Source organism: Trichomycterus rosablanca, chromosome 13 (genome assembly GCF_030014385.1).
Source record: "Trichomycterus rosablanca isolate fTriRos1 chromosome 13, fTriRos1.hap1, whole genome shotgun sequence".
NCBI classification, from domain to species: domain Eukaryota; kingdom Metazoa; phylum Chordata; class Actinopteri; order Siluriformes; family Trichomycteridae; genus Trichomycterus; species Trichomycterus rosablanca.
The window spans coordinates 17351980-17367589 of NC_086000.1; the positions used below are offsets into that span (position 1 = coordinate 17351980).

The window sequence follows — 15610 nt, forward strand, 5'->3', positions numbered from 1 at the left end:
GGAAGTTTAAGCAGGAAAGCAGTGGAATTTTGGCAACAATTGAATTCATCCATTGTCATTTACACTAGCAATCGGAATTCGACCTTAATGAGAACCCCCTCATACTGTGCTGAGATGATTTATACTACATTCTCTCTGCAGATGGCCATTATCTTTAGTGCTGAGGACCTGAAGGGTGTGAAGCCTCCATGTGTAATTCAGAGCTTTATTAACCACAATGCAGTGCTCTATAAGGTGTTTGTAGTGGGCGAGTCCTACACTGTGGTGGAAAGACCCTCCCTAAAGAACTTCCCAAATGGTCAAGCTGGTAAGTCTGAGTTATGTTCCCTAGTGATAATAATAGTAATAATCTGTGTATTAAATGGTATTTTGTTTCATCACTCAGATCCAGGCTCTTACATAGATACATAGAAGTGGTGTTTTAACATGTCCTGCATTTTTATAACTTGGTCAAACGTAAGGATTTGCCCTTAACTCGTCTGAAGAAAGGTTGATGTTGATGAGTATTGAGTACTATCTATTGAAGCGTGCTATCATAAATAACACTGAACTATAATATGGCTTGCACTGTAGATTTATGTTAGCACACAGACTCAAACGTTCTGTTCCTTTTATTCAACAATGAATTAATCATTAATGTGGCCAGTCTCCATTGCCTTATTCTGCATTTTCTTTTGCATGCATTACTGTACAAGCCTGCATGCAAACTAGTTAACGACTCTGTAAGCTTTATGCAAACATGTACTGATGAGCATCACCCTGGAAGATCCAAATAAGTCTTAGGTCACTTACAGCCGTACTCCTCCTGTGTGTTGTAATCACCTGCTGGACTCTGCTGCAGCCTAGTGGCTGCTTTGAATCTCTACACTCATGTGATACTCTGAAAAAGAAACCACGGAAACCATGTTTATTCATTTGCCTCCTTTTGTCTTTACAGACAGGAAAGCTATTTTCTTCAATAGTCATAATGTGTCCAAGCCAGAGTCATCCTCAGATCTCACATCTGTAAGTACCACTGACTGACTTTTCCCTAGTTTCATTTTTTGCATTCTACAGGCTCTTATTCAAAGTATGAGAGTAAAGGAAGTAATTTTAGGGGTGAAAAAAATAGATAAATGAATGGGTGGTTTGTTGAAGAGGTAAATGGTTGTGTCATTTACATAAAGGGCTGTCTCAGGGGATAAAGAAATGGATGTGCACATAAATAGATGGGTACTTGTGGAAAAATGAATGAATGGATGGGTGGGTGGGTGAATAAATGGATTGGTGCTTGTGTGAAAAAAATGAATGAGTGGTTGGGTATTTGGGTGAATGAGTGGGTAAATAAAAAGATGGCTGCTCGGTCAGAGGTATGGTTGGCGGGTCAGATGGCAGTATGAATAGAAATATTGATGGCTTGGTAGTGAGGTGGGTATATAAAACAACGTTGCAGCGTTTTGAAACATTTCTCTTTTGTTTCTTTAGCGAGATAATGTAGAAGGGGTTTCCCAGCCACCGAACGATGAAGTTATCAGAAAGCTGTCCAAATCTCTGCGACAGGCTTTGGGAGTGTCGCTATTCGGTATTGATGTCATCATCAACAACCAGACAGGTCAACATGCGGTCATTGACATCAACGCATTCCCCGGTGAGTAATGATCACAAAACATAGCAATTCAGTGAAATTCAGGGCCAGTGATAGCTCAGTGGTTAAGGTACTGGACTAGCAAACAGAAGGTTCCCGGTTCAAGCCCCGCTACCACCAAGTTGCCACTGTTGGGTCCCTGAGCAAGGCCCTTAACCCTCAATTGCTCATTGTGTAAGTCGCTTTGGATAAAAGCGTCTGCTAAATGCTGAAAATGTAAATGTAAATTCAGTGTGCACTAGTGCATTGTAAATATCATATCTTAATTACCATTAAGTATTTAGCCTCTCTGAGTATTTGCTTATGTGTATTATTACAGCAGTCAGCTTAACATCCCAGAGCAAGAAAAGTTATAAATCCGACAGTTTAAAAAGGACTGTGTGTGTTTTGGTCATGTTTGGGTTAATTCAGCCCAACATTGTTATATTCAGTACCTATTTAGGAAACAATTTTATCATAAGCAATATGTATGTTTTGCTTCATTACTAAGCACATGTTTTTTTTTAATGCAGCTATGCAGGTTTAAATAAGGAACCATCTAAAAAGGGAACACAGTGCTGGACATTGTAAGATTCCACAAAGCTGGTAGTAAAATAAAACATAAAATGACTTGATCCCCTCAGGTAAATTAACTTGTTACAGCAGTACAAAATGGAAAAAGAACAGATAAGAACATGTAGAGAAAAAAGACAACTGAGAAATAAATACAGACTTAAGAGCTGCCAGTTGCAGAAAAAATTGCATATTACTACCACTGCTGTATAGAATAAAAGTAGAAGATCCTTGTAAATACCAACCACAGTTATATTTAACATCATGATTTATGACTTTTTAAATGTTCAATTGTTGACCTGTCTTTGATTCTTCCAATATTCAGGCAGCCTGATGTGGACAGTGCACTGTTTAACATAGCCAGTAAAGCGATTCCTGTTTGATACCAACACTAGTCTTGTGTCCTATAGTCTTACAGATTAACATCTACAAGTTATAGTTCCACACTGATCCAAAATTAATTCACGTAGCAACAAGCAATCTATACAGCTACATTTACATTTTTGGCATTTAGCAGATATTTTTATCCAAAGCGACTTACAGTACTGTGACAGTATATTATCTAAGCAATTGAGCGTTAAGGGCCTTGCTCAAGGTCCCAACAGTGGCAACCTGGCAGTGATGGGGCTTGAACCAGCAACCTTTTGATTACTTGTCCTGTACCTTAACCACTAGGCTACAATTTTTGTCAAAATATTTTTTTAATTAAATATAGAATTACAGTACTGACTGTGAAGTATTTGGTGAATAGTAATGCTTCTGTGGACTGGTAAAAAAATCTAAAGCTCTAGTATGTAGTATTTCTAATATGGGGATACGCCTTCATTCTTACATGCTGCACCTGTTTGCAGGTTATGAGGGGGTTCCAGAGTTCTTCACTGACCTCCTGAACCATATCACCAGCGTTCTGCAAGGCCAGACGTCAAGCGACAGACCCGCCTCTTCATTGGCTCCGCTCACCTCGACAACATTACCGACCCCAGCTTTAGAGGAACGAGATGACGTCTCCCTACAGGAACGCTGCGACTCAGACACCAGCAGTAGTGCATGGATCTTGGAGGGGGACGAAGGACTGAAAAGTCAATGCCAGAGACTGGGCTGCAACTCGGCCATGTCACCCAACTTCCAGCAGCACTGTGTGGCCACCATCGCCACCAAGGCCTCATCGCAGTGACCAGCTTCTGTCCTGCCATTAAATAAAATGCAAAAACAGTGGGGGGAAAAATACATATATATTAATAAACACGTTGATATTAATAATTGATATTAATAAGATATCTGTAATCAGAATGAAACATTTACTATATTTGACCATCAGTGTTGATACTGAGATGATGGATTCTTTACACCGTTTGTGTACTTTTTAACACTCACAGTACTGTATTGTGAACTTCTGTGTTGATCAGCAGATTTGTTGTACAACTCATGCTGGAGTTTTTTGTGGTTTATGTTTAAGCACTGTGGAGAATGAGTTCAGACAAGTTTGAGGAACACACTAGGCATTTGGAGAGTTTGAGGGACAGGAATGACATTCACAGCTGTTTCGCTATGCTGTTGGTTTTGGCAAGATGGTGGATGTAAAACGTATTTCTGTTCTATTAGACTCGTACACTACATAGCCAAAATGATCTTAACACCCCTCTCTTACTAGTGGATTAATATTGACCGTAGCTTTAGGTTTACTAAAGGCACCTTCATTGAACTTAAGTTTCCCATCTGGTTTTGGAAGTTCTCTTGATCAGAAGGATGACACTAGGACACTAGATGCTAGGAGAATGCTGCCTATGTGCATCATGTCACCTGAAAAGTATTGATGAATTGTGTTTGGTTCTGTTATTTTATGGTTTGGGCTGGGCCCAATAGTCCTAATGAGGGGAAGGTAATTAACATGTAGATAGTTGTCTGCTTACAGCCTTGTAGCTACAGATTAGGAGATGCTCTTTTATTTTTAGTGTAACAATTCCCTTACACACAATGCTAGGTCTATGTATGGACTGTGCTAAATTTAGTTGGGATGAGCTTTACTGACCTGAAGAGCCCTGATCTCAATCCAATTTCATATATCTGGGATGCTTACTTGTTACTGCTTAACATCAGTGGCCGACCTCAGTAATGCTTTATATCTTTTATATATAAATGGAATCCTAATTAGTTATGAGTTATGTTTCAAAATATACAAGGAAGCCTTCTCCAAACAGTTAAGGCAAAAGCAAGTCATTATTTATTCCCGTGGGTCCCATTGGACTGGATGAGATTTTTGGGTTTGGTTATCCATAAACATTCAGCCATATAGCGTACGTATCTAAATAATACATTTTACTACATGGGGAGATGGCTTCATGTGTCATGTCAAGTATCAGTCTTAGGTTGTGATGGAATCTGATGTGTTTTTGTGTGAAGCTGGTAGACTTGCGCTATTACTCCACCTTTTCCCTCCTACAGAGAGAGGTTCAGTGTCATGGAATTTAGAATTCTTTTATAAAGCTTTAGTAAAGCATCAGGATACCTGAAATGTCTCTGCATGCATTGCTTTATGACGTATCATGATCCTTTCAGGGCAGTGGTATTCAAACTGTGGGGTTCAGGTTAATATCAGCTAGACTTTTCCAGATCTGTAAAGTTATGGTACTGCAAGGAGGCAGTCAATATTTTAATAAACTGCCATAAACCCCTATGCATAACCAAAACATTTATTTAACAATTCCAAATACTAAATAAAATTTCTAATAATTTCATTCATATAATAGCATATATTGTACTTATGTACTCCATTATGACTGATGTCCAGAGCACCTAACTGAGCAGTCTAATTGACTTACATAAAAAATACTATAATATACTATAAATATTGTTATAATAATTAGATAACAGTATCCTGACCCGTCAAATATAGCAGAGAAGTGCAGCCTCACAAATGTTTGGATGCCCGTGTAAAAAATTAAAACATCCTTTATAGGCACCAGTTTGCTAAGTTAAAGATATTAGTATAAAATGGTACATTTAATATTTTATTTTTTAAAGTTACCTGTATGTTAAAGTTAGCAAGTAAACAGCTGTTGCACACTAAAACAACACAGAGTATGTGTTAATGTAGTTTTACTAGCTGTATCCGTATATGCTTCTATGTATTAGTGTTAAGAAGAAATAATATATATGGGGAGATGTGTGGTGGGGAGGTATGTACATCTATCAGATGTATGTAAGACTGGCAGAAAGTTTGAATACCACTGTTTTAAAGGAATTCAATGCGTCATTGCAATGTCAGGTGTCATTAATGTTTGAACTGTAAAACTAATTTACCACTGTGTGTGTATGTTCTTGCATTCCAGTATTTTTGGTGGAGATTATTTTTCGTATAACAGCGAAATCCATTATTTACATATTCTATTAATGAAACGAGCAATTGCATTCCAAATAGCAACTAATTTAGTTCTAATTCAAACAAATGTCGGTGATTCTGGAGACTCAGCAGGTTTTTTGCTCCTTACTAGAAGAATGCAAATGTTTGACTGAATTAAGGGCATTTTATACATCTTTAAAATCTAAACATTATGACTTAATTTTTTATTTGTTTAGTGTAATTGATGTCTTAATACATGCTGCATTCGTGGTTTTATTGAGCTAAAATTAGGTCTTACTAAAAACAATAAACCCTGTATATTTTCAGATCAGAAGAGAACAAAATGTAGAGAAGATAAATGTAGTAAGTTAATGTTCTGTATAAAATGAAATATCACCAGTTTTTTTATGTAAAGTTAATAGACATTTATGTTTACTTTGCATAAGAACAAGCAACAGCTATTTTTTGTACAGGTGCAGTTAAAATATGGACAGGTTAGTACAAAGTTCTGTGATGTATTGATTTGCCTTTCTCCCATTTTTTACACAACAAAGATGTAAAGTCAGCACTGAAGCATTTGAATATTTAATTAATACAGAGAAACTTTGGTACTTCGACTAAGCAATTTGAAAATACCTGCTTTCATCACCTAGGGGATTTACTTTTCAGTGTAGAAACCAAATGTATAAGCACCTTTGCACAACGTGAATCAAAAAGGATTATTTTATACTTTGGCTAGTTGAAATACAAAAAGTATAATATTCTAAGTCTGTCTAATGGATGTTTCGAACCTAATGTATTTCAATGAGTAGATATGAAATAAGTGCAGTTTTCCACTTTTGCAAATCATAATCTCACAAGGAATGATTTCTACAGGTTTTATATGACTGGTATTAGCTAGTATGAGGTTAGATTAGGGTTGTGTTGGATCACATGGCTCATTTCTCAGCTGTGTAAGGTAATAAGAGTATGATGGCTTTGTACACTGCTCTATATTGTGACTCCGTATTGTACTCTTGCCTTTGTGCTTCGAAATGGTTAAACCCTTCTCTGTACTTCAACTGAGCATTGTTCTCTTAAAATCAACTTGAATGTTTACTTAGAAACGTTGTATTATAGGCTGTGTGTATGTGTTCAGTGCACAACCATGCTATACATGCAATTATATAGATAACATAGTGTGTTTTATAAGTTACAAATCAGATATATACTTGGTGATTCCTTTGAGATAAAACATTTTTAAAATGTACCGTCTGGTCTTTTCTGTTTATTGTTTGAGTGCATCAGCAATATGTGTTGGCCGGGATCTTTATCAGCCATGTGGGGAATTTTATTTCTAATTCCTTCTTTTATTTTAAGAGAAACTGGTTTGTGGATTTTACCCACTCTCTAAAACTGTCTCATTTCCCTTTGGAAGGTCTCACAGGAACTAAATTGGTACAGTTACAATGTTGACGTCTAAGCTGCTGTAATAAGACCATTGTGGCTCAGTAGTTCAGTTTTGAACTAGTGATCATACTACCACCAAGTTGCCACTGTTGGGCACATGAGCAAGGCATTGTTTTTGAGACAGTTATGAGTTATGTCCGCTTCTTCTTGCAGAACACTTTGGATTTAAAGGTTTGTTCATGCCATCTTGCATGCACAGCATGTTTAAGATCTGCCTGCAGATTTGTATCATCTTTAATTCAGAAGACTGTGAGGACTATGCAAAAAACTTCAGCTTGTTTTTCATAAAGTAGTTTATAGTGGAGATATTTGATCTTTGATTTGCTTACAGTGTCACATTTGCTTCCAAAATTTGTTGATATTCAGTAAAATACATGCTTCTATCCACCAGTGCAATGTTACCAGTTCCACAAGCTACCACACAGCACCAAAGCTGTCCTGAAGGTTCTTTAAATTCACAGTTTCAAAATTTGGTGGGCCAGGGTTCAATTCATGCCCATGCCCAGTCTGATTCCTGCCCCCACCATCTAAGAACATACCAGTATGGACACTCTACCCCTTAACCGTAAAATACCAAAACCACAATTACTACTCGTTGACAACCTGTACAAACTTTGTTTGTAGGACAGGACTACACACTCAACAGTGTAGCAATCCACTACATGGCACCAAACATTAACTTGGTCACCCTTAGAGGCAATTAAGCACAGCCAATCCACCTTCTGCTTTAAGGTGGGAGAAGACCAGAGTACCCAAAAGAAAATAAACCTGGCCAATGTAAAAGAAAAAATTATTTAGCTGCTTATTTAGACAGTAACCAGAGCAAGGATTCATTAAACTTTTCCAAGATCAATGTTGCTGTGTGGTGCACACAATCTACTAACTACATCACTATGCTGATGCACTATATTATGATTTTATTGGATATCATGCCAGTCTAGTACATGGAGCCATTCATTCAACTCACTTAACCTCTCACAACTAGTGGCCAATCCACCTTTTGAACGTTTTGGGGTGGTGGGAAGAAATCCATGCTGACCCTGGCAGAATATGCAAAACTTCTCATAGTGAACTGAAACCAAGGATTGAACACAGGTCCCTAGAACATATGTTGCTGTGCCAACATGAATCATGATTCTGTAGATGAATAGATGTAGTGCACTGCTCAAAAATTAAAGGAAAACTTATTCTTCACAGTATAACACCAAGTCAGTGGGATTTCAGGTATATTCATTTTTCCATTTAGGCAGCATGAGCGATTGTAAATCAATTTCACCTGCTTTGGTGCAAATGAAAGTGACAACAGGAGCACTGGAGAGGGTAACAACAAGCCCCTCCCAAAAAGAAAACGGTTTTGCAGGTGGTGGCCACTACTGGTCTGTTCAGGTTGCACAGGTAGTCCAGCTCCTACAGGATGGCACATCCATAAGTGCCATTGTGAGAAGCTGTACCTCCTAGCACATGAGTCTCAAGACCATGGAAGAGATTCCAAGATGTGGGCTGTTACAAGAGGAGAACTGGACAGGGCAGTAGAAGGGCATCAACCCAGCAGCTCCTTTGTGCAAGGAGGAGCACTGCCAGAGCCCTACAAAATAACCTCTAGTGGGCTACTAATGTGCATGGTTCTGACCAAACTGTCTGACTCTATGAGGGTGGCATGAGAGCCTGACATCCTCTATTGGGACCTGTGCTTACAGTCCAACACCGTGCAGCTTGATTGGCATTTGCCAGAAGACATCAGAAATTGCTGGTCCATCATTAGTATCCCTTCTCTACACAGATGAGAGCAGGTTCACATTGAGCACATGTGACAGGAATAAAAGAGTCTGGAGATGCTGTGGTGAACGTTTTGCTGTCTGCAATATCATTCAGTATGACTGGTTTGCCGGTGGGTCAGTGATGAACGGTAGCCTGACTGCTGTTAGGTACTGGGATGAAATCCTTAGAACCATTTTCAGACCTCATGCTGGTGCAGTGAGCCCTGGGTTCTGAGTTTGTAGGCAGTTCCTGGATGGTGAAGGCATTAATGCCATTGACTGACCCTCACGCTCCCCAGACCTGAATCCAATTAAAAACCCAGAGGATGTAGTGTGTCAGTAGCGTCACAGACTGCCCATGAGCTCAGTGATGCCTTGATCCAGGTCTGGGATGAGATAGTCCAGGACACTATCCATCGTCTTATCAGAAAAAAAGCCCAGCCATACACACTACTGAGTCACATCATGAGTTACTGTGATGAAAGTAACATAAACTGAATAGGCCTGTGATTTAATTGTATTACATTGATGTTTGGGGTGATGTTCAATCCAGGCTTTAGTGGGTTGATGATTTTGGTTTTCACTGACCGTCCGTTGTCTTATTAGGAAAATGCCCAGTCATACACACTACTGAGTCACATCATGAGTTACTGTGATGAAATTAACGCATACTGGATCAGCCTGTAATTTAATTTTGTGACTTTGATGTTTGGGGTGATGTTTAATCCAGGCCCCAGTGGGCTGATGATTTTGGTTTTCATTGACCGTCCGTCGTCTTATCAGGAAAATGCCCAGCCATACACACTACTGAGTCACATCATGAGTTACTGTGATGAAAGTAACATAAACTGATTAAGGCTGTGGTTTAATTGTATTACTTTGATGTTTGGGGTGATGTTCAGTCCAGGCTTTAGTGGGTTGATGATTTTGGTTTTCATTGACCGTCCGTTTTCTTATCAGGAAAATACCCAGCCATACACACTACTGAGTCATATCATGAGTTACTGTGATGAAATTTAGCAAACTGGATCGGCCTGTGATTTAATTTTTTTACTTTGATGTTTGGGGTGATGTTCAGTCCAGGCTTTAATGGGTTGATGATTTTGGTTTTCATTGACCGTCCGTCGTCTTATTAAGAAAATACCCAGCCATACACACTACTAGTCATATCATGAGTTGCTGTGATGAAATTAACGCATACTGGATCGGCCTGTGATTTAATTTTTTCACTTTGATGTTTGGGGTAATGTTCAATCGCAAATTAACGCAAACTGGATCAGCCTGTGATTTAATTGTATTACTTTGATGTTTGGGGTGATGTTCAATCCAGGCCTCGGTAGGTTGATGATATTGGTTTTCGGGGTCGCACGGTGGCTCAGTGGGTAGCACTGTCACCTCACAGTAAGAAGTTCCTGGGTTTGATTTCCAGGTGGAGCGGTCCGGGTCCTTCCAGTGTGGAGTTTGCATGTTCTCCCAGTGTCTGTGTGGGTTTCCTCCGGGAGCTCCGGTTTCCTCCCACAGTCCAAAGACATGCAATTGAGGTGAATTGGAGACACTAAATTGTCCATGACTGTGTTTGATATAACCTTGTGAACTGATGAATCTTGTGTAATGAGTAACTACTGTTCCTGTCATGAATGTAACCAAAAGTGTAAAACATGACTTTAAAATCCTAATAAACAAACAAACAAACAAACTCCGGGAGCTCAGTCCAAAGACGTGCAAGTGAGGTGAATTGGAGATACAAAATTGTCCATGTCTGTGTTTGATGAATCTTGTGTAATGAGTAACTACCGTTTTTGTCATGAATGTAACCAAAGTGTGTAAAACATGACGTTAAAATCCTAATAAATAAATGTTGGTTTTCATTGACAGTTGTTGTCAAATGACACAATTGATATCAGTAAAGTTTTTCAACTTAAATCCTTCGTTCATCGAGATCCGATGTGTTATTAATGTGTTCTATTATTTATGTATTATTTGATCAGTGTACTGTGTGAATAGACCGTTGTTTAACCTGTGACATTGTCATTCAGATGACCGCTATTGGTCTCTTAAATTTTCACTCACGGCTGCGTGGAGGTAAATTTGCTGTGATGTGATTGGCTGGATTGACCATCAATCACTGTTACAGCTGGGTGATTGGGCGGTCCGAGCCAAACGCGCTGCCAAAAACATTGAGGATTTTCACAAGGCACAAGAAGAGCGAAGCCGCCCGGTCAGGAGCTGGAGGCATAGTGTACACCTGCACACAAAGTACACAGCAGGATTAAATAATAAAACAAATCAACTGTAATGATAAAATGAATAACGCGTGAAATAAAAGGATGCGAAGAGAGGAAAGTTGAGGAGAGAGAGAGAGGACTGACTGAAGAAAATGTCGGGACTCCAGTGTTCAGCCGGATAAGCTGCTCTGACAGCGGACTGAGCGGATGAGGAGAGGCTGTGTGAGGGAAGCGGGTCGTTGTGGATGATAAGAAGAGTTCGTTTCAGAGAGAAAAAGTCCAAACATGGCCGACAGAACAGCTCCGAACTGCCATCTGCGCCTGGAGTGGGTATACGGCTACCGGGGCCACCAGTGCCGCAACAACCTGTACTACACCGCCGCCAAGGAGCTCGTCTACTTCGTAGCAGGTGTCGGAGTTGTGTACAACACACGCGAACACAAGCAGAAATTCTACCTGGGCCACAACGACGACATTATCAGGTAAAACTATTCAACTTCAATACAAATGTCGACAGTATGAAAACAGCAATGTGAACTAACCACATAATCACTTAACAGTTGTTGTTTCAGCACCGTACGCTCCGGTAGTAACGTTATTTAAGCACCTATGGGTTGCGTCCCAATCCGCACACTTTCATGCTAAATAGTATGTCAGGTTAGTACACCACCAATTCTGCCTTTATTATTTGGACAGTCGGGTGATTATTAGAACACCAATGCCACATTTACTATTTGAATAGGTGGTGCCGTTATTATTTTGACAGATATGTGAATAGTTTACATTTATTATATTGACTCTTAGTGTGTAATTTGGACAGGTGTTAGATTAGTAGATCACCAACACAGTGTGTAATTTGGACAGGTGTTAGATTAGTAGATCACCAACACAGTGTGTAATTTGGACAGGTGTTAGATTAGTAGATCACCAACACAGTGTGTAATTTGGACAGGTGTTAGATTAGTAGACCACCAATGCTGCATTTATTATTTGGACAGGTATGTGATTAGTAGACCACCAACTCTGAGTGTATAATTTGGACAGGTATGTGATTAGTAGACCACCAATGCTGCATTTATTATTTGGACAGGTATGTGATTAGTAGACCACCAACTCTGAGTGTATAATTTGGACAGGTATGTGATTAGTAGACCACCAATGCTGCATTTATTATTTGGACAGGTAGGTGATTAGCAGACCACCAATGCTGCATTTATTATTTGGACAGGTAGGTGATTAGTAGACCACCAACACTAAGTGTATAATTTGGTCAGGTATGTGATTAGTAGACCACCAACTCTGAGTGTATAATTTGGACAGGTGTTTGATTAGTAGACCATCAATGCTGTATTTATTATATGGACAGGTATGTGATTAGTAGACCACCAACTCTGAGTGTATATTTTGGACAGGTGTTTGATTAGTAGACCATCAATGCTGTATTTATTATATGGACAGGTATGTGATTAGTAGACCACCAACTCTGAGTGTATATTTTGGACAGGTGTTTGATTAGTAGACCATCAATGCTGTATTTATTATATGGACAGGTAGATAATGAGTACACCACCAACTCTGAGTGCATAATTTGGACAGGTATGTGATTGGTAGACCACCAATGCTACATTTATTATTTGGACAGGTAGGTGATTAGCAGACCGTCAGTGCTGTATTTGTTATTTGGACAGGTATGTGATTAGTAGACCACCAACTCTGAGTGTATAATTTGGTGAGGTATGTTATTAGTAGACCACCAACTCTGAGTGCATAATTTGGACAGGTATGTGATTAGTAGACCACCAATGCTGCATTTATTATTTGGACAGGTAGGTGATTAGCAGACCGTCAGTGCTGTATTTGTTATTTGGACAGGTATGTGATTAGTACACCACAAACTCTTGAGTGTATAATTTGGACAGATGGGTGATTAGTAGACCACCAACTCTTAGTGTATAATATGGACAGGTAGGTGATTAATAGACCATCAACACAGCATTTATTATTTCGACAGGTAGATGATTAGTACATCACCAACTCTAAGTGTACAATTTGGACAGTAAGTGATTAGTAGACCATCAATGCTGATGTTATTATTTGGACATGTATGTGATTGGTAGACCACCAAATCTGCCGTTATTATTTGGGCAGGTAGATGATTAGTAGACCACCAAGTCTAAGCGTAAAATTTGGACAGTAAGTGATTAGTAGACCACCAACGCTGCTGTTAATATTTGGACATGTAGGTGGGATGGGGTTAGAGAAGGTGTCAATAACATTCACACTTTGCTCTGAACTAACATTATTATCTGTACATATTTTTAGCTAAAGGCTGTGTCCCAGACTGTTTATTACTACACTAAATGGCATTGTACAGCTATTTATGAGCAAAAGATAAATACAACACTTGCTGTGCTCTGGGTAAACCATGCTGAAGTTAAACTAGCTGCTCCTAATTATCCCTAGGTGTGAGCAGGTGAATAAGTGAGTGTGTAAAGACCTTTGATAGATGCCCAGTCCCCAGCATATTCCTACCTTGGGCTCAGTGATTCTGGGTGCTGCTGGATCCACCATGAACCTGTTCATGATGAAGCAGTCAAAAAAAGTTACTAGTTGTTCGCTTTAAGCCGCTTTGTATCAGTTCATTTTGTGATGATTCGATTCCCCGGCCAGGCCGACAGGATCTTTCGTTGTGGAGATTGCATGTTCTTTGTCTGTTTGCATGGGTTTCCATTGGGTGGTGCAGTTTCTTTCCACAAGTCCAAAGATATGAAGTCATTCCAATTGTAACTACTAAAATTGCCGTAAATGTGTGTGTGTGTCCTGTGATGGCATGGCAACCTATCTGAGTTTTTTCTCTGCCTTTCGCCCAATGAATCAGACCCACCTTGACCCTGACCACGATTTTCATCAACCTCATTATCCAAGCCAGGGTCGCAGCAGGCATTGGGCACAAGGCAGGAATACCCTGGATAAGGCAACCCCCCAGATTATATTTGAGCTGTTTTGCTCTGTGTAGTCTGGTTTAACCATCAGCGTATTCAGTGCTGGACAGAGACACAACAGCTTAATGAGCACTGCTGTCTGCCAGGTTTCAGATTTATTTAGAGTCTTTCACTACGAACAATTTCCACCTCACTCATATGCTTGAGCCTCTACTTTGTCCTCTGTTCTCATGTCCATGATCCTGTCTGATACTGCAATAAGTAAAAGCAGTTAACATTATTTTATAGTAATATTATGGTTGAAATTATATCACTTTCAATACTTGTGGCTATTCTTCCCTTACTGTTTTCAGAAGTATTTCTGAGCCCACATGGTTATATTTGTTACAGAAGCATGTCAGTTTCAGTGCAGTGCCATCTGAGGGATTGAAGGTCATAGACAATCAATACTGGTTTTGGGCCTTGTCTATGGGCACAAAGATTTTTCTGAATTCTCTAAATCTTTCAATCATGCTATAAATGGTTGATAACATCTGGTCCATATGGATTCCCTTTTGATGGAAAACAATGGGGTACAAGGCGGTACATGTGTACAGAGTAACAGGAGGGCTAGGGTCAGTAATTGTAGACCCAGTTTATCTGTAAGGTAGGTGTAGCTTATAAAATAATACATGTTTGTATCAGACAGGTGTATTTAATGAAGTGCTCAGTGAGATAATGGTGCAGTGTAAATATTATATTGTTATACCATCCAGCCCAGGTATTTGTTGTCCTTGTGATAGTAGCAGGAGGTGGGTGGATACCTTGTTGCTAGTCAGCTGGCTCAACCCTCCATTATTAATTAGCTTAGAGTGAAACTGACCTTTTCAACTGTGTGTGTGTGTGTGTGCACACCTTGAATATAAATATGCAAATATTGCAGCAGCGACAGACAGACAGACAGACAGACAGACAGACAGACAGACAGACAGACGGACAGACAGACGGACAGAAACATGATACAGACCAGAGGCTGTTTTAAGAAGCATGATGTTACTCAATTATAGTGTTAGTCAATTATCCAAACGCTATGTTCAGAGAGTCAGCCTAAATAGTTAAACGCTCAGATTAAAGACAAATTTAAAAAAATAGAAGAATAATATACATACTTTATTACAGAGACTAGGCAGCCACTGGTGATACATTTGCCCTTTATATTCTGTCGGTTGGCATGTATGTCAGTTCAGATGTCATATAAGTGCTTCTGCTTCTCTGGTTACTTGAGTAGCAGGATAGGACCCTGTGGTTCTCACACTGAGATGACTGTTGTTTACTGTTCATGCATAACAAATGCATCCATATGACACCAGTGTCATATTGTTCAATTAATTGACTCGTGTGATGTGTAAATGCTTGGAGCTGAAAAGTATGTGTAGTAAGTATTTGGGGGTTTTGACTATACAATATTATTGTAATCAGTATAAACCCCATTCCTTAATTATTTAGGGCATTTTGTATGATGCAATAATATAACACGTGGTTTGTTTTTTTAATGACAAAAGAACAACAAATTTCTCTGACCAACTCATTTAGACAAAATTAAAATTGGTGCCCGTGACGCTCAAAAAAGAGGCATGTTTACCGCTTACAAATGACACTTTTTAATCATTTGGGAACTCGGGATACTAATTGTTGCAATTTTGTAAGTGAAATTTTCAATAGGAGACAGATCTGGATTGCAG

At 39.2% G+C, this 15610-nt stretch overlaps 2 protein-coding genes across 7 annotated transcripts in view; both read left to right on the top strand.

Moving 5' to 3' along the window:
• Positions 1–6765, top strand: part of itpk1b (inositol-tetrakisphosphate 1-kinase b) — a 55271-nt gene extending 48506 nt beyond the window's left edge. The window contains exons 8-11 of the mRNA XM_063007350.1: positions 142–307; positions 938–1005; positions 1465–1627; positions 3028–6765. Coding sequence (XP_062863420.1) covers positions 142–307; positions 938–1005; positions 1465–1627; positions 3028–3350 — 720 coding nt within the window. The 3' untranslated portion in view covers positions 3351–6765. The remainder of the gene's footprint in view (positions 1–141; positions 308–937; positions 1006–1464; positions 1628–3027) is intronic.
• A 4284-nt stretch (positions 6766–11049) lies between these two features.
• The window catches only part of eml5 (EMAP like 5), a 66968-nt gene continuing 62407 nt past the window's right edge, over positions 11050–15610 (top strand). For all 6 annotated transcript variants that reach the window (XM_063007148.1, XM_063007153.1, XM_063007149.1 and 3 more), the window contains exon 1: positions 11050–11429. In XM_063007148.1, the coding sequence (XP_062863218.1) occupies positions 11233–11429 (197 nt within the window). In that variant the 5' untranslated portion in view covers positions 11050–11232. The remainder of the gene's footprint in view (positions 11430–15610) is intronic.